The sequence below is a fragment of the Rhizopus microsporus genome (assembly GCF_002708625.1).
Source record: "Rhizopus microsporus ATCC 52813 unplaced genomic scaffold scaffold_32, whole genome shotgun sequence".
NCBI lineage: Eukaryota > Fungi > Mucoromycota > Mucoromycetes > Mucorales > Rhizopodaceae > Rhizopus > Rhizopus microsporus.
Genome location: NW_019671947.1, coordinates 64,912 through 82,536, shown reverse-complemented (window position 1 = coordinate 82,536; position 17,625 = coordinate 64,912). Strand labels below are relative to the sequence as shown.

General features: G+C 37.8%; 6 protein-coding genes across 6 annotated transcripts; 3 read left to right on the top strand and 3 right to left on the bottom strand.

Annotated features, from left to right (window-relative positions):
- Window positions 1–829: 829 nt before the first annotated feature.
- RHIMIDRAFT_231810 (uncharacterized protein) lies at window positions 830–1,779 on the top strand. The gene is made up of 2 exons (XM_023607706.1): window positions 830–1,273; window positions 1,327–1,779. The coding sequence occupies exons 1-2, from the start codon at window positions 1,008–1,010 to the stop codon at window positions 1,658–1,660; spliced, it is 600 nt and encodes a 199-aa protein (XP_023461340.1). The 5' UTR covers window positions 830–1,007; the 3' UTR covers window positions 1,661–1,779.
- Window positions 1,780–1,956: 177 nt separating this feature from the next.
- On the bottom strand, window positions 1,957–3,106 carry RHIMIDRAFT_249104 (uncharacterized protein; the record flags this gene model as incomplete). Its single annotated transcript, XM_023610582.1, has 3 exons — window positions 1,957–2,640; window positions 2,697–2,947; window positions 2,998–3,106. 3 exons carry the CDS (start codon window positions 3,104–3,106, stop codon window positions 1,957–1,959), a joined length of 1,044 nt encoding a protein of 347 aa, XP_023461339.1.
- Window positions 3,107–3,196: 90 nt separating this feature from the next.
- Window positions 3,197–6,782, bottom strand: RHIMIDRAFT_242445 (uncharacterized protein; the record flags this gene model as incomplete). Its single annotated transcript, XM_023609786.1, has 10 exons — window positions 3,197–3,310; window positions 3,360–5,660; window positions 5,711–5,890; window positions 5,951–6,051; window positions 6,110–6,216; window positions 6,274–6,422; window positions 6,476–6,529; window positions 6,602–6,634; window positions 6,699–6,716; window positions 6,774–6,782. 10 exons carry the CDS (start codon window positions 6,780–6,782, stop codon window positions 3,197–3,199), a joined length of 3,066 nt encoding a protein of 1,021 aa, XP_023461338.1.
- Window positions 6,783–9,614: 2,832 nt separating this feature from the next.
- Window positions 9,615–11,405, bottom strand: RHIMIDRAFT_316628 (uncharacterized protein). The gene is made up of 2 exons (XM_023615065.1): window positions 11,120–11,405; window positions 9,615–11,067 (listed from the first exon to the last, which is right to left on the bottom strand). Exons 1-2 carry the CDS (start codon window positions 11,304–11,306, stop codon window positions 10,094–10,096), a joined length of 1,161 nt encoding a protein of 386 aa, XP_023461337.1. The 5' UTR covers window positions 11,307–11,405; the 3' UTR covers window positions 9,615–10,093.
- Window positions 11,406–13,363: 1,958 nt separating this feature from the next.
- RHIMIDRAFT_209058 (Pkinase-domain-containing protein) lies at window positions 13,364–14,730 on the top strand (the record flags this gene model as incomplete). Its single annotated transcript, XM_023607109.1, has 6 exons — window positions 13,364–13,533; window positions 13,586–13,667; window positions 13,717–14,156; window positions 14,204–14,398; window positions 14,451–14,585; window positions 14,637–14,730. 6 exons carry the CDS (start codon window positions 13,364–13,366, stop codon window positions 14,728–14,730), a joined length of 1,116 nt encoding a protein of 371 aa, XP_023461336.1.
- Window positions 14,731–14,905: 175 nt separating this feature from the next.
- RHIMIDRAFT_242442 (aconitate hydratase) lies at window positions 14,906–17,453 on the top strand (the record flags this gene model as incomplete). The annotated part of the gene is made up of 5 exons (XM_023609785.1): window positions 14,906–14,935; window positions 14,986–15,226; window positions 15,280–15,297; window positions 15,349–15,645; window positions 15,694–17,453. The coding sequence occupies 5 exons, from the start codon at window positions 14,906–14,908 to the stop codon at window positions 17,451–17,453; spliced, it is 2,346 nt and encodes a 781-aa protein (XP_023461335.1).
- Window positions 17,454–17,625: the final 172 nt, after the last annotated feature.

The following is a 17,625-nucleotide window of genomic DNA, read 5'->3' as shown; positions in this document are numbered from 1 at the left end:
GCCTGGGCTACCTACAAAAGTGAATACATGTTCTTTTAGAAACAGGTTTATAAAAGAAGTAAACATTCTAAAACAATTTTGATGTTACATTTTTTTTTCAGGATAAATGTTGCATACATCTTGATTTGGATCAGCGTCGGCGCCCTTTTTTGTGTTCATTCTTTATTAAATAGTAATGGTTGGCTATAGACTTTTTTTAATTATCTCATCTGTTCATGGGGACAATACTACAGATAGTACAACTGTCAATATGAGTAACCATGACTCTGAATTGCTCTCACAGGTTCTTTATTATTACTCGTTAATAATAAGCCTACACTGAAAATCATAAATACATTTGACTTTTTCATAAAGTAACAATTCCATTCACAAAAAAAAAAGCTATAAACAGTTGACAATATATGGTGTTCACGTACCATGCGATTAGGAATATCCGATGCAACATTAACCACGTTGCTCTACCTGTTGACATGAGTTATTAAATGCAATAAACTATTAGAGGAATCGAACTGAAACCAATGCAACATGGTGTACACAATGTGCTAAAAAGTTATAGAAAGTATGCTGAGTACAATTAAATTGCCCCCAATTTTGGGTGGACGTGAATAAAGAGGAAAAGGCTAGTGAGACTACAAATTACACGTATCCCACCGTTCTTCTACAAGATTATTAAGGGGATATGAATGGTGTTGGTGTTGATTTCTTACTGCAAGAGAAATGACGCAAAGCTAAAAGACATTGTTTGTTACAATGTGTGTCGAGAACACTCTTCTATCAAAAGAGACCTCGGTTCAGCCAGATGCGACTTGAGTGTCCGCAAGCAGTATATAAACGTGCATTGATGCATTTTCCTTTTTTTTCTTGTTTGTATTCACGTTGGCTTGGCAACATCATCTAAAAAAAGAAAATTAAATTTTCTGGTTTTTAAGTATATAGACAAAAAGGCAATTTGGCTCCCTTATTCTGAGGCGTAATACAAACCACGTTTTTTAATATAAAGGCGATCAATGCGTTCATTACACAAGATCTCGACTATAAATCAGACAGGGCATCCCTTTGGTGTAGATCTTCTCTCTTTCTTTCTCTCAATTCTTCTTTTTCATTATCTCTTTTGCCCATCCCCTTATCTTCACGTTACCATGGCAAACACCAACTATTTATCTGTAACTAATTCAAAAGGAAGGCAAATCAATCTGTTGAATGATGATGTGAAAGAAGAAAAGAAGAAACGTAAGCATCATTGCACAGAATGCCAAAAAAGCTTTACTACAAGGTAACTTGTTCAATCCTCAAGAAAAACATAAAATGCTCATACCCAGTGTTTAGTGGTCATCTAGCTAGACATTTTAGAATTCATACAGGTGAAAAGAACTTTTACTGTCTATATCCAGGGTGCCCAAGTAGATTCTCACGACAAGATAATATGATGCAGCATTATAGAACACACTTGTCGACTAAATCAAAAAGAAACAGATACAACAACTATTATCGAGATCAATATTATCCTCCACCTCGTCCAGTCTTACTACCACCCATGTCACCAACTTTCGATTACCCAAAACCTTTTCTATTTCATTCTGATTTTATATACGCTAAACCTAATTTGGGTATTGACTATCCAGCGGATTCTATTACGAGGTATCTCTACAAGACCGATTAAGAACTGTATATTAAGCACATGATTTATGTCGCACGAATCTAAATCTATTCTGTATATGAACAATGCTATTTTTTTTTATTTTTATATATTTTACACATATATCTTTACATAACTTTATGCCATTTATAAATAAAATTTATGTATACAATGTTTTCTTTTAACCTAAATTAGTTTCATTTCCTTGCCAATTCTCGAAAAAGAACAGCAAATAAGTGTGTCATGCTTCAATGTGATTTTGAATCTTTATTTTGTAATATATGCACAATGCCATTCTATAATGTATATTGTATGCTTTTTTATTTCTCTGCGGTCTTTACTTCGACCACTCCTCGAGGACGCTTATTGCTATCATCTTGTTGTCTTCCCTGAGGTCTCTTCTTTCCTCTGAATCCATGGCCACCTCTGCCACCTTTGCCATGACGATGCTTCACTTTATCTTGACATTCAAGGAAATGCTTTCTTGCTTCAGCACTACACAGCATAAACTGGATACCTTCCGCTTTCTGTTCTCCCAGCTTACTCAAAAATTCCTCAGGCGTGATGTCAAAAATCTCGAGCACGCCTGAGCCAGCTTCCTTTAACTTTTCCACACGGCCAACAGGTGTGATTGCCTTAATGATCTGTTTGATATCAGAGAATTGTGTGTCTTTTGCATTCTTGTACTCGACCAAGTATCGGTGACGCTTCTTCATTTCTTTAAACTCGAATTCCTGATCTTGGTATTTTTCACGCTTCTTCATGTCAATGTAATCGCCCTTGATCATCGTCAGGAGTTCCTTACCATCATACTCTGTTGCCTCGGCAACAACACGTTCGGCAATTTCTTGACTTTCGAATTCGACAAAGATACTGCCTTTGAACTTTCCTTCATATTTCTTATCACCTTCACGACGGAACTTGAGAGACAAGACACGTCCAAATTTACCATAAAATTCCTTCAAGTCCTTTTCACTTGGTTCTTTATCCACCGAGAATCCTTTCTGCAAAAAATAACTTTAGTCTCTATTTTAACACTATTCACATTTTTTTTTCTTACAGCATAAATAGATCGATGGTTCAAACTTTCGATATGGTTTTTAATCTTTTCTTCATTCTTTGATTGCTTTTCATCCTTTTCTTCTTCCTTTTTTGGCTCTTCAGCCTTCTTTATGCAACGTAAATGAGTCTTGGCTTCGTTGATCTCAAAGTCCTCGGGCGATATAGAGATTGCTTCTTCGAATAAAGAGAGATCGCCTTCGATGATCTGCTTGAATCGCTTAATCATGCTCATCTTCTTTATAGGAACCCCTATAAACAAAAGTTTATAACTTTGCTTGACTTCAATATATGATTCGTACACCCTTCAGGATCTCTTTCAACAAGCTCTCTGAAAAAGTTGTCCTTTTTCAAGTTCTCAGGATCAAATATCTCATGAAGCTGTTGATTCACCTGCTCTGCCTTTGACATTTTTAAAAGGTATAAAAAATTTTTTTATTAAGAAACTCAGTATGAAAGAGACCAGAGTGATAAATTAAACTTTTTTTTTCTATTATTTTTCTATCGGCGTTTTGTTTTACTACTACTGTTGTTATTGCTGTTGCTGCTGGTGGCTGCCTTTCTTCTATTGCCACTACTGCTGCTGCTACTTGCACCTCGTCCCTTTGTTTGAGTCTATGTTTTTTATTTAGTCCGTGCTTCTTAACATTATATTTTTAACTACCTTCTTTTCCTCTTCTTGTGCTTCACTATTTTCCTTTTGAATCAAACTGATCAACGTATTGCATCGTCTGGCAATCTCTTGTGATGTTCTACTCTTCAAGAACCAGTCGAATCGGAAGAGCGGTGACTGTTTGATCTCACGTCGAATATGATCATACACGTTCTCCGTGCCATATCCATACTTTTCAAGCATCACAATCAAGAATCGATCCTCTTCCTCTGTATAGTTTTTGCCCTTTGTTGGCTGAGTGTAGTGGATCTTGAGCTGTTGGAGTGGCACACGGTGCTTCTTGACCTTTTGTGTTAATTGTCCTTGAATATCTGCCTGCTTTTCTAGTTCGCTTTCTCCCTTTTCGATCTTGGCGATATGTCTCTCATAGTCAGTTATTTCCTTGTAGCGTTGCCAAAAGACCTTGGCATATTTCTTGACTTCATCTAATGTCTTATTTTCCAAATCAGAAGTGATGGCGTCAAAATTGTTTCGACCATATTTAGCACATGCATTGATAAACGTGGCAAAGTCTTTCTTGCTCCAATTTGAAAATCCCTTGGCGTACAACGTCTTACGCTCCTCTTCTTCCTGTTCAGTCAATGGCTCGGCATTGTCAATCTTTTTCTGTTCCTCTTCTCTTTCCTTCTCGAGCTGTTGGATTTCCTCTTCCGAGGCTCCTTCTTCGGGAGCTACAGGAGGGACCTTATAGCCAAGACTCTTTCTCAAATAGTAGGTGTCACGCTCATTTAACTCGATGAGTCTGGCAGGGAAGAACTGGAAGTCTTCGGTATTGTATTTCTTGGGACGGGGCGCCTTGTTCGAAGGTGTTCTTGTGCTCGTACGAAGAGCTTCTTTATAATAATCGTCGACGGCATAGTTGGCCTTTCTCTCACGTTTAGCAGGACCTAACCAGGAGAGACCAACGCTATCTGCTTTTCGCTTGTGGCTCCAGTCCTCTCCATCCCATTTGTAGGCGCTCTCGGATGTGAAGTTTTTGAGGTCATCTATTTGCAAGTTGGAATACTTGCTGTTCAGTTCAGCCGTTTTTTCCTCGCCATGACGCAAGATTTCATCAATATCATCATCAAATTCCGAAGTATTATCAGAAGAGTCCTTAAAGATGTTTTCAGCACCGTGTTGGATCATAGTCAACAATTCATCTTTGCTAGCTGTCTTGGATTTTCCGCCTGCAGGCATACGTCCTTGTTGGATGACAAGCTGATCTAATCGAAGCTTTTGAGCAGCACGTTCGAGAACCTTTTCCTCAATAGCATTTTCTGTAACAAATCTAAACACATATACTTGTTTTGTCTGTCCAATACGATGAGCACGGTCCATGGCCTGTAAGTCAACCTGAGGATTCCAGTCACTATCATACAAAATGACAACATCAGCAGTTGTCAAGTTGATGCCAAGACCACCAGCACGTGTAGTAAGCAAGAAAATGAACTTACTGCTACCCGGACGATTGTATTCATCAATAGCATCAATACGTTCTTCTTGGTTCGTCTGACCATCAATACGGCAGTACTCATAATTTCTCCACCAACAATAGTCCTCGAGAATATCGAGCACACGACTCATCTGACTAAACAAAAGCACACGGGATCCTTGTGCTTTGCACTTTTTAAGTAGTTTGTCCAAGACGATCATCTTTCCAGAGTTGTCTACCAAGTGTTGATCTGTCGTAAAAGGCGGTCCAGGTTCAGCACCGTCAAAGAGATAAGGATGATTACAACATTTTCTTAACTGCATCACAATGTTCAACAAACGCGTCTTGCCTTCTTTCTTGTTGATGCCCACACCATTGATAGCATCAATATCCTTTTCCAAGATCTTTTGGTACCATTGGCGTTGCATTGGAGACATACGAACGTAGACATTAAGTTCCTTTTTAGGAAGGAGCGACTTTTCTACATCGGATTTGATACGACGAAGCAAAAAGGGTCGAAGCACTTTGTGAAGCTGCTCCACTACCTTCTTTTGATCGCCTCCTTGCTTTTCAAACCATTCATCAAACACTTCAGAAGAGCTGAACACGTCAGGAAGTAAAAAGTTGAGAAGTGCCCAGAGTTCGTGCAGGTTGTTTTGAAGTGGTGTGCCAGTGATTAGCAAACGGTTTTTGGATTCCAAGATACGGACAAGTTGGGAGAGCATTGAGTTTTCGTTCTTGATACGGTGAGCTTCGTCAATGATGATATATTGCCATTTAATCTTCTTAAATTGTGCTTTCTCCAACAAACAGATCTCATACGAGGTAATGCACACTTCAAAATCTTCGGGAATGACACGTTCTTTGATCAAATTTTGCTAAAATCAAATTAAATTTTCTCTCTTATTGTTTTAAAAAATTTGCTTACTCTCGTTTCCTTATCACCATGGAAAACAAATGCATTGAAATCGGGTATCCACTTGTTAAATTCGTTCAGCCAGTTATGCAATGTGGATTTGGGCACAACCACTAAATGAGGACCAGGAATACCACGAACATGCTTCAGATAACCCAAGAATGAAATTGTTTGTAATGTTTTACCAAGACCCTATGGTAGTGTGTTCAGCCTTTTCCCCCCAAAAGAGTGGACTCTATCTCTAAACCTTACCATTTCATCTGCCAAAATACCATTGATACCATTTTCAAACAAGGAAATCATCCAATTCAAACCCTGTATCTGATATTCTCTTAAAGTGCCTCCTGTGACGTCTACAGATAATATGCATAAGTAAGAAAAAAAATTTTTCTACTAAATTATTATATTTACAAGCAGGCGATTGAGTGAACACAGTGAGTTGATCCTCGTTTTCTGTCTGTTCATCCTTCAAGATCTCTTCGTCTTCCTCTTTTTCGGTCTTTCTTCTACGCTTTGATCTGCACATATATAGAAATCATCAGTTATGCATAGTCGAGAATATGTCAACATCCTACCCTTCTTTGTTGTCTTTTGATGCTTCTGCTTCCTTTTCTGCCAATACAGCTTGCATAGCTTCGTCTTTTATATCTTTTAATTTCAAAAAGTGCGCAAATAGTTCGGTCTGTCCAAGCAGATATCTGTATCTTCTAACACGGGTCTCGTACTTTTTTTTACATGAGTGTTAATACACAATAGATGCAAAAGTGTTGAGCTTACGAGTGAAGGCTCCTTGAAGGTGCGAAGTGGTGTTGATTCCTTGGAAGAAGCCATCTAGTAAAAAAAAAAAAAAAAGATTAGTTGCCAACCACGAATTGTCCATCCCAATTTTTTTTCTTATTTTACAGAATCGGCTTGAGGTGTGGAAACAGGTGATGACTAAATGGTCAAAGTAAATGAGTATAAATGTATGCTTTGTGTGGTGAGTATATGTTATATTTACAGCTTCTGTATCAGTGTTCTATATTCAAGCATTAGACAAACCGTGAATTATATTAGATAGAGCGAGTTTATTTACCTTTGACATTTTTATTCTGCTTTATCAAAATGTGTCCAAAAGGAAAAAAGAGAAGAAAAAAAAAAAAGACGCTGGCATTTTTTTTTTTTATAAAATGTGACAATCGAATAGGAAACGCGTCTTGGCCGCAAAAAAAAGGGCGACTGTCAATTTTGAAATGAAATTTGGCGTTCTTTTTCTTGTAGCCGAGAATTAGTTCATTTCTATACTTTTACATTTCGATTCATGAGTAACAGATCTTTATAAAAGAAATAAAAAGGATTCTGTTGTTGAATGTGTGGTTTCCATGACAAATATGAGCATCATTGCCGAGGAAACCAACACTCTGTTGCTACGCGCGTTAGCTAGTCAAAAGATGCGAGTAGCTCACACATGATAAAGAGAGATTAACCCAGGGTTTTCTATGTCAATATCTGAGACGGATTTGAATATAAAATATTTACAAATTCATGTTTTGCTCAGTCGGATGGGACATTGGAATATGACACTGACAACATCTTTTAAAAGTTTAAATCAGCGGTTGTCCGCAGACTTTAAATGAAGGTTATTTTAGAATGTATTGATTATCTTGAAGTATTTAATAAAGCGATTCTGCTTTAGAGAATTGTGTGATTCCAATGTTCAAATAGTCTAGAATGAATTTGTGACGACAGCTTCCTGGAAGTAATATAGGACATAGCTTGGTCGCACACGCCTTTAAGCTCATCAGCTTGATAAATTGATTATTATTTGGCTTACTTTAGCTATAATATGAACATATGCTCTGAACTGGTGACTTTCATTAGACACGATTTATCAATAAAAAAAACTGCAAGCAAGTCTGATCTGCAGGTGCATCACCTTAGATAGTATACAGCTTGTAAAATAGCCCAGCAAGCTGATGAAAAGGATCAAAAAGGCCTTCCTGGCATGTTAGGTAGATAAGTGAAAGATGTAATAGAAGAAGTAGTAATAAATAAACTAGAAAAATTGGAAGTCTTTCTGAAGAAATTAAACAATCGAAAAGTTAGGAGGGATGCATTGTTGAAGGCGCATTTCATTATTCAACTGACTAGAGTTTAGTAGAATGGTTGTACCGACTGCGCATGGCATATGTCAAATCAAACAAAACATCCCAGCAATTGACACGCTTTTGTATAGTGATTCCCCATATCCCTCTCTGTTCAAAAACCAACGCATGGCCTATACAGGTGTCTACCGTGCTCAGCTGATATGAGCTTCGCGCGTTATGCTAGCACCAACGTCAGCTGCGTCTCACACCATGTGTTCGAATATTAATAACAGCATCTTTTGATTTCTTTGGAGTGGGCACATGGCCAAGGAACTCTAGCAAAGAGCCTGTAGCTATTATAGTATCTTTTTGATATATCTACACCGCACTTTTCAAACAGTAGAAATGATTCGTGGTTCATATATATTTCGAGCCTTGGGTGCGGTAATATTAACAAATGCGTCTTGTTGAAGTAATTACAAGGGTTACTTAAGAACTGGGAGCATGCAACTGATACTGATGGAGTCGATAAAAGTATTTTTTATTTATGTAAACAATAATATTAAAGTGCTACCTTACAAAAACCTGCCAACCAAGGCCAAATGATTAAGCTATTGAGTTTATCAGCTTTTCACTAAATATACTTAACAAAGAAATGATATGATACTATCTTCAAATATATTTATCATATATCTTTTCTTAAAAGTGGCTTGTTACATTTACATATAAATAGTACTACACTTTATTCACTGATAAAAAAAAATGATACAAATAACGATAAAAGTGAGCCCATAAGAAGCAAAAAAATGAGATATAAAAAGAACTGTTTAGTAAATCAGTTAATTACATTGATATTAAATACTTACATTATAAAGAAGGGAGTTTAAAAGAGAAAAAAAGAGAAGCAAGAAAAATGAGTAAGCTTATAAAGAGATTATTAATATCTTACCCGAAATGCACCATGGGCAGGGCTGGCGATAACCAGCCCGAAAAAAGAAGAGAAAAGAGAAAAAGAAAACAAGATAGAGACAAGAGAAGAGAGCAAGAAAGAGAACAAGAAAGAGAGCGGACGGGACCAAAGCTTGGTAAGAACCAAGCTGCCCCCAGCTAGCACCGGTACTGTTTTCGATTTCATAATCTATAATACTATATATCAGTTTCTTACAAGAGTAAAGAATATAACATAAATTAGGGCTATCTAAGGAATAGCTGATCTTACTTTTTGATCCAAAGAAGAAAACAAAAGAAATCAAGATCAGACCATGTATATGAAGTCTTTAACAATTTATTAGCTACGAATTATTTATGCGTTGACCACGTTTATTTTATGTATCTCTCAAAAATATCAAGCTCATTTTATGTATTATTTTATGTTATCTTTTTAATTTATAAAGAAAAGACTGATAATCAACTAAAGTGTTAATTGTTATTGACCTTGTAATGTGTGCGAATAATTTCTAAAAAAAAGTGTATATGTATCTATAAATGTAATATTATTAAAAAAGATGTAGAGCGATGAAGGATACCTTGAGAAAATGAACCAAAATAGTATATTGCTCTAGACGACTGCATATAAACATACCTGACCGGAGTCAGTATGATCATGAAGACACTCTTTCTACAAGGCATGTACTAAAGGGGAGAACAGTCGAGGTCATTTGACAAGTATATATCTCCTGATTGGGTAAAAATCAAGATAACGTAAAGTAAACTGACTTGCATAAAAAGAGAAAGATTGTGTCAACTTAAATATGATAACACACACACACATGATCTAGCCTTGGCTTTCCATAGTTTCTTTTTCACCAAACTGAGTCAAGTGGGAGAATCAAGAAAAAAAAAAAGGAGGGGTACTTACAGCCACAGTTACCTGGACTACTGTTACTATTGTTACCACTTGTAGTAATGCTACAATATGCATTATTTATGTTTTAAACAACAAATGATGATCTGATTTATCATTTTTGAAGAAATTGCAGGCATGGAACAGGTTTCTAGTGTATTGATGTGCAAGTGGGGTCAGTCTAGTGATGGATAAAGGATTGAAAATGACGATTTGGTGTAACTGTGTGTTAAAATGATAAATGCTGGGTAGCTGAGCTTATTGGTGCAAGTTTAACAAAGAAAGATGGATGACAAGTGTTTGCCTTTCACTGAGGACACCACGTCTAAATATGTTATCTTTGCTCATGTGACAATTTTGTTTCTTGTACACATCAATAAGGATATATTTAATATTAAAACACAAATAAAGGGGGGAAATAAAGAAGAGGAAGGATGGTAAAGATGAAGTGGTAAGAGAATAAATAATGTATGATTATTTACAAGATTAACCATGAATACTTGTGGTTGGCAAGTTGATAGTGCTTGGTATATTAGAACGATATGCAGGTGGGATTTCTTCACTATCATATGCTGGCAAAAATTCCTCTTCGTTTACAGGCTCAGGTCGTAAGAAAGTGGGTTTAGAATGTAGAGCAGATGTGTTGTCCACTATTTGAGAATAAGCTTCCAGTTGTCTTGGTGCTCTTGTTCCAGGTGGTAAAGTACCAAATATGATGGGTGCCTCAAACAGCTTCTTTTTTATATTCAATGGACCATGTCGCACCTTGACAGTGATAACAAGTTTATATTCAACTGTTAGATGTCTTGAGTAAGTCAAGGTAGGCGTCAGTTTATCCTTGTCTGGTATTCTTAACTGAATAGAAAGTGAATTAGAAGGCAGCTTGGATTGTAGGTAGTCTGCAACGGTGGTCACTTCACTTCTTGAAAAGGTTTTGTAACTAATTTGATAGTAACATTTGATATAAGCTCGTAACTGTGACACGCCGGTCAGATTGGTTTCGTCCTGTGATAGGAACTGAACAGTCAGTGGTACTGATAAGTGATCTTCGTGAATACTATAGGCCAGTCTTGGAATCAGCACCTGAGCTGACAATTGTTGTGTGAGTTTCGTTTGTTCTTTGAATCCATTCAAATTCTTTACTGGCATCGTTTCAATAATCGGTTGAAATTGTAAAGGTACAGGCTTAGAAAGGATCGGTTTGCTATTCGGCCGCTCAATTGACACGATCATACCGAACGTGGTGGCGATAAGATGATGCTGAAAGGTAGGTGGGAAATTGATGACGGGCATCTGACAGACAAAGGGGAAATGGTGTTCACCAGCTTCCAAAATTGGACAGGCATCTACTGGTACATTTACATTTGAAGGTAATCCCCAGAGGATGGTGCGTACAGCAAATAAACGGTCGTTTGTCTTTGTTAATTTTTCCCAACCCATAGCATCGTAGTTTACTCTCTCTGCATAAAAATGTAAAGTCAGATAAAGAGACATTAAAATGATGAATATTACCAGCTGCTTTGAATACGAGTTTTATATGATGGATAGGCATAGAGTTTTGTAGTTTAATCTTAACTACGCCTTCAAAGACTGAACCAGGATAGCAGACAACCTGTCCATGGTCATTTTGATATTGTGGATAAAATAAGATGTCACATTGAATAGTAGGGTCCTTTGTCCCTATTAAGCTTGCTATCATTTTATTATTGTTCCTTTGACTACGTTTATTATAGTCTTCTTCTTTGAATAAAATTGCAGACAACAAAACAAATAGATGTGAAAAAGAAAGGGTAAAATATAACACGCCCCGCCCCGCTCCCTCTTACTTGCTTTATATATGCAATCGTGGTAATACAGATGTTACTAAATAAGGAAGGTATGTAATGAATTTGGAAATTGGTTATTTTAAAATATGCAGAAAAGATGATTCATAATCTAGCCCAATCATTGGCTGATTAATCCACGTGAGATGAAGCATAGAAACGGCCTACGGCATCTCCGAGATGCTGTTCATCTCACCCGAAGATGCGGAATTATACACATTTTAGAAAATACAATCAGTAAATGTTGTCATAGAATAGGTTATCAATTGATTTTCTCACATTTTTATTGTAAACTTTATAAAAATTTCTAACATTTTGTGAACCCAAGATGACATCTGCCAATAGTCATCCAAATGCCGATTTATTTACCCTTCTCACACTATCAAAAATATGGGATTTGTCAGCGCCTTGAAAAGTTAGTCTAAAATTTGATAGTGTTGATCAATAAATAAAACGCAGTAGATTGTCTCTTTTTTGATAAACGTCCAGACTTTTTACTAATAAAGGACTAAGAAAAAGAAAGAGATCTTATGATCATATTCATGCATGTTTGTTTCAAATGTTATCCTTTTGTATAAAACTAATGATCATTGATGTGCTTTGCGTAGTAGCAAACACTGTTCAACTTGCTCAGCTTTAATCATAAGATGACAAGTACGCAAAAATAAGGATGTTCAAAGGCTTCTCTACTACAATATAAAGTCATTTAATCATCATTGTAATAGTGATTATCAAATTCTCTGTCTACTAGGTACAAGTATGCTCTCTTTTGATCAGAATACGTGAGCCTGGCACTGTCACACAAAAGATCTTTGTCCATCTTGTCTAGACTATTTATCATTTCAGACTATGCTTAGCGCGAGTTCCTAAGCTGATTTGCATACATGCTTTATTACAAAAATAGATATCCTATGAATACTATAGATACACTTGCCAATGATGGTGTGCCTACTGCCCCATGTTCTGTGTATTGTTAGTGGTTAAAATCATAATGTGACTTAATTCAATTGAAGCTGAATTTTCATTGGGTAAACTGAAAAGACTGTATTTTTCTTATTTTTTTTTTTTGGCCTTGTCTTAATAAACAGCTGTTTCTTCAATACCATTACGCGTTGCTCCAAGAACATTTATTTCTTTGCATTTAATCAATCAAAGAGACAGTACGACTTTACTCTCACTCTATTAACCACTTTTTGTTCGCACCAATACACACAATACAATGGACAGTCGTGAATATTCAAAAGCAAGAGACAGATCGCTGGATCGATATAGTCCAGACAGAAAAAGCAGCGTAGAAAAAAGAAGTAGAGATGAGTATTATGGAAGTGACTATCGCTATCATAGTAGTAGTAGCCATCGAGATAAAAGACGAAATTACGGAGATGACAGTAGAAGTAGTCGATCCTCTAGAGATTATCGTGACAGAAGTAGAGAGAGATCTTCCTGGTCTTCAAGAAGGCCTAGTAGAGAGCGTAGTAGTAGAAAAGAAAGATCCTACTACAGAAGAGATGATAGTAACAACAGCAGTAATAATAAAGACCGTAATACAAAAGACAACAATGGCACTGTCACTAGCAGCAATAATAGTCATAGTCATGACCACTCGATACCTACCGGACCAAAAGCAGATACCTATCAGCAGCAAGCTGCTGCACATGCATCCTACTACCATGATCCACAACAACAGCAACAGCAACAACAACAGGCGTGGAATTACTATGGATGGACAGATTATAATAACTATCATCAAACAGCAGAATATACAGCCGAGCAGTATCAGCAGTATGCTCAATATTATTATGCGTACTATGATCCTAATTACTACCATCAACAACAACAGCAACAGCAACAAGAAGTGCCTCCACCGCCACCCCCATCATCATCTAGTATGGAGCAACCTCCACCTCCACCTCCACCCCCTTCTACTGACTATATGCCACCATCCACTGCATCACCACAAATATCACAGCCAACGAATGATCAAACAATAAAGGAGGACATATCAGAGGAGTCGTTTAGTGAACTAGGGTATCCATTTGAAACGAATGATGATCCAGCTGTATTGTTTGAAAAAATTGGCCAAGTAGGAGAAGGAACATATGGGTAAAGTTGAGATGGAGAGTTACGACGCATCTAACCTTTGTGTATATAATAGCAAGGTGTATAAAGCACGTAATGGAAAGACAGGTAAACTGATGGCTCTGAAGCGAATTCGCATGAAGAATGAAAAAGACGGAGTAAGTGATAGTATTAACAAAGAGGAAGGATGCTCATGTGCCTTGTCAGTTTCCTATTACCGCAGTGAGAGAAATCAAGCTATTACAAAAGCTAAAGCATGAGAAGATAATTGAATTACAGCAAATTATGGTCTCAAAGGGGTGCGTATATATGGTGCTGGAATACATGGATCATGATCTATCTGGTATACTAGGGCATCCTAATTTTACCTTTCAGCCTTCTCATGCCAAATCATTGGTCAAACAGATGCTGGAAGGGCTAGCTTATCTGCATCATATGGGAATACTCCATCGAGATATCAAAGGGTCCAATTTGTTGATCAACAATAAAGGAGAGCTCAAGATTGCAGATTTTGGTCTGGCGAGAGTCTTTGAAAAGAATGAGACACAGGATTATACCAATAGAGTGATTACGTTATGGTATAGGCCACCTGAGCTGCTATTAGGTGCTACAGCATATGGGCCAGCCGTAGACATTTGGAGTGTTGGGTAAGCATTTAAAAATTAAGTATAATTATGTATTAATAGAAGCGTAGGTGTATTATGCTTGAATTCTTTACTGGAAAAGCAATATTTAATGGAGTGGATGAAATATCACAACTAGACTCAATTTATAGAATTATGGGCACACCTACTGTAGATACTTGGCCAACACTTACTGAACTACCTTGGTATGAACTTGTTCGTCCAACCGAGGTGTATGCGCCTAAATTTAAAGAATTATATGGATCGTAAGTGATAAAGAGAGTCAAGGAAAAGGAAACTAATCTATCACACGAATAGACTATTATCCCCTGGAGCATTAGAGCTTTCACAGTCCTTATTATCAATGGATCCACAAAAGAGGCCGACAGCAGCTGAAGCACTAGAATTTGCATACTTTAAAACTGAACAGCCAGAGCCAGTGATGCCAGCCAAGTAAAGAAAAACAAACATACAAAGGATCAATAACTAACTGTGACTATTTAGCTTATTAGACATTCAAGGTGATTGGCATGATTTTGAATCTAAACAGCGTAAACGTCAAAAGGCATTGACAAACAGTGCAAATAAATCAAAATAAAAAAAGATTACTTTTTTATCTCCGATGCCTTCTTTATCAGGTAATAGATAAAAGATCATCTGCTCAAGCATAAATAATAAAAAAGTGTCAAACTTTGTTACCCCCTTTCCCTTTTTTCACACCTTCTTTTGATTATATTCACCCCCCTCCCCTACTCTATATTCATCCTTTATATATGATTTCTGCTTATTTAGCTCGTAGTAGGGTAAGTGACACTTTAGATCCAAAAAAGTATTAAGCTTACAGTATGTGTAGGTACCTACTTTTCGACATGCCATCAAACGTACACTAGCCACACAGCATAACCCAGTAGCAGAGAAGGATTGTTCATCTATAACTCCACCTTATGCAAAACTCAATAAAAACCTTGATCTTGTTAAGCGTATTTTGGATCAACGACCATTGACTTTGGCTGAAAAGATTGTATACTCTCACTTGGCAAATCCTGAAGAAACCATTCCGGTCAGGGGTGAGACTTATTTAAAATTATCTCCAGGTAATAATGATAGCAATTATGTGTATTTACAACGTATTAACCTAAGCATGTAGATCGTGTAGCAATGCAAGGTACAAAAGTCGAAATATAATATATGATTTAGCTAACCCATGTATGTAAAGATGCATCTGCTCAAATGGCTCTTCTTCAATTCATGCTATCTGGTATGTCTACAACCGCAGTTCCTACCTCTATTCATTGTGACCACTTGATCGCAGCTCATGAAGGAGCAGATAAAGATGTTGCGCAGTCTATCGTCACCAACAAGGAAATCTTTGACTTTTTAGAGAGTGGAGCCAAGAAATATGGTATTGCCTTTTGGAAGCCTGGAAGCGGTATCATTCATCAAATTGTACTCGAAAACTACGCTGCTCCTGGTGGTCTTATGTTGGGTACAGACAGTCATACACCTAACGCAGGTAAGTTACCAAGCAACAAAAAAGAAGAGTCATACTTATATCATATAGGTGGTCTCGGCATGGTTGCTATTGGAGTAGGAGGAGCAGATGCAGTTGATGCAATGGCCAACATCCCATGGGAATTAAAGGCACCCAATGTCATTGGTGTCAAGCTGACAGGCCAATTAGGTCCCTGGGCTAGTCCTAAGGATGTGATCTTGAAGCTTGCCGGATTATTAACCGTTCGTGGAGGCACTGGTCATATCATTGAATACTTTGGTGAAGGCGTTGACAGCTTGTCATGTACTGGTATGGCTACTATCTGTAACATGGGCGCCGAAGTAGGTGCTACGACATCTGTATTCCCTTATACTAGTAGCATGCGTTCATACTTGCAATCTACTGGAAGATCTGCAGTGAGCCAAGCTGCGGACAGCAACGCTCACTTCTTGCGTGCTGATTCTGGTGCTCACTATGATCAACTTATCGAAATCAACTTATCCGAAGTCGAGCCTCATATCAACGGTCCATTTACACCCGACTTGAGTACACCCCTGAGCAAATTCAAGGACATTGTAAGCCAGAATGGATGGAAGGATGAGTTGAGCGCATCACTTATCGGCAGCTGTACAAACTCGTCATATCAAGACATGTCTCGTGCTGCATCTATTGTCAAACAAGCTACTTCAGCCGGTGTACCACTTAAAGTCCCCTTCTTGGTCACTCCTGGTTCCGAACAGATCCGTGCGACGATTGAACGTGATGGCCAGCAACAAGTGTTTGAAGAAGCCGGAGGTCAAGTCTTGGCTAACGCATGCGGTCCTTGCATTGGTCAATGGAAGCGCTCAGAAAAGAAAGGAGAAGAGAATGCAATCCTGACATCATTCAACCGAAATTTCCGTAGCCGAAACGACGGTAACCCTCAGACCATGAACTTTTTAGCTGCACCCGAGATTGTCACAGCAATGGCGTTTGCAGGCAGACTCTCTTTCAACCCCATGACGGATACCTTGCTGGACAAGAATGGTCAAAAGTTCCAATTCAACCCACCCAGTGGTGACGATCTTCCTCGCCAAGGATTTGAAGCCGGTCGTGCAACATATGAACCACCATCACCTACACCCACTCCTGATCCTTCTGTAGAAATCAGTATTGATCCCAAATCAAATCGCTTACAAGCCTTGGAAGCATTCGAGCCATGGCATGGCGATGAGTTTAGAAATATTCGTGTATTGCTCAAGGTCAAGGGCAAGTGCACAACCGATCACATCTCAGCGGCTGGACCTTGGTTAAAGTATAAGGGACATTTGGAAAACATTGCAGAAAATACACTCATCGGCGCATTGAATGCAGATACCGGTAAAGTCAATTCAGCAATTGATATCACAAACAACAAAGAAGATACCATCCCCGAAGTGGCCAAGAGCTATAAACGACAGAACATTGACTGGATGGTGATCGCTGACCATAACTACGGTGAAGGCTCTGCTCGTGAACATGCTGCCCTGCAAGTACGTTATCTAGGCTGTCCCCTCATCATCTCTCGTTCATTTGCACGTATTCACGAAACAAACCTAAAGAAGCAAGGTGTGCTGCCACTGACATTTGTCAATGAAAATGATTATGAAAAGATCTCCAGTGGTGACGTGATCGAAACAGTTGGTGTCAGGGATATTGCACCAGGTAAACCAGTTCAACTGATCGTGACTAAGCCTGATGGATCAAAAGTGACTATTGATGCTAAGCATACCATGAGTCAGGATCAGATTGGTTGGTTCAAGAAGGGAAGTGCATTGAATCTTATTAAAAGTATTAACCATGTGAAATAAAAAGTAATAAATCCATCTACCATAAATGGGCACCCCCCTCATGAATTCTTCTGCTATGTCGTACTTGGTAATGAAGTTTAAATGTAAATCTATCAAAAGGACGTGTATCAATGAAAAGCTTGTATAAAATGATTTAATTAATAAACTGACATATTCTTGACCACTTGAATAA

Coding starts and splice junctions, on each gene's coding strand:
- RHIMIDRAFT_316628 (XM_023615065.1), bottom strand. CDS start 11,306: ATGATAGCAAGCTTAATAGGGACAAAGGACCCTACTATTCAATGTGAC. Junction 11,068..11,119: donor ACTCGTATTCAAAGCAGCTG/GTAATATTCATC, acceptor ATTTTTATGCAG/AGAGAGTAAACTACGATGCT.
- RHIMIDRAFT_231810 (XM_023607706.1), top strand. CDS start 1,008: ATGCGTTCATTACACAAGATCTCGACTATAAATCAGACAGGGCATCCC. Junction 1,274..1,326: donor CAAAAAAGCTTTACTACAAG/GTAACTTGTTCA, acceptor CCCAGTGTTTAG/TGGTCATCTAGCTAGACATT.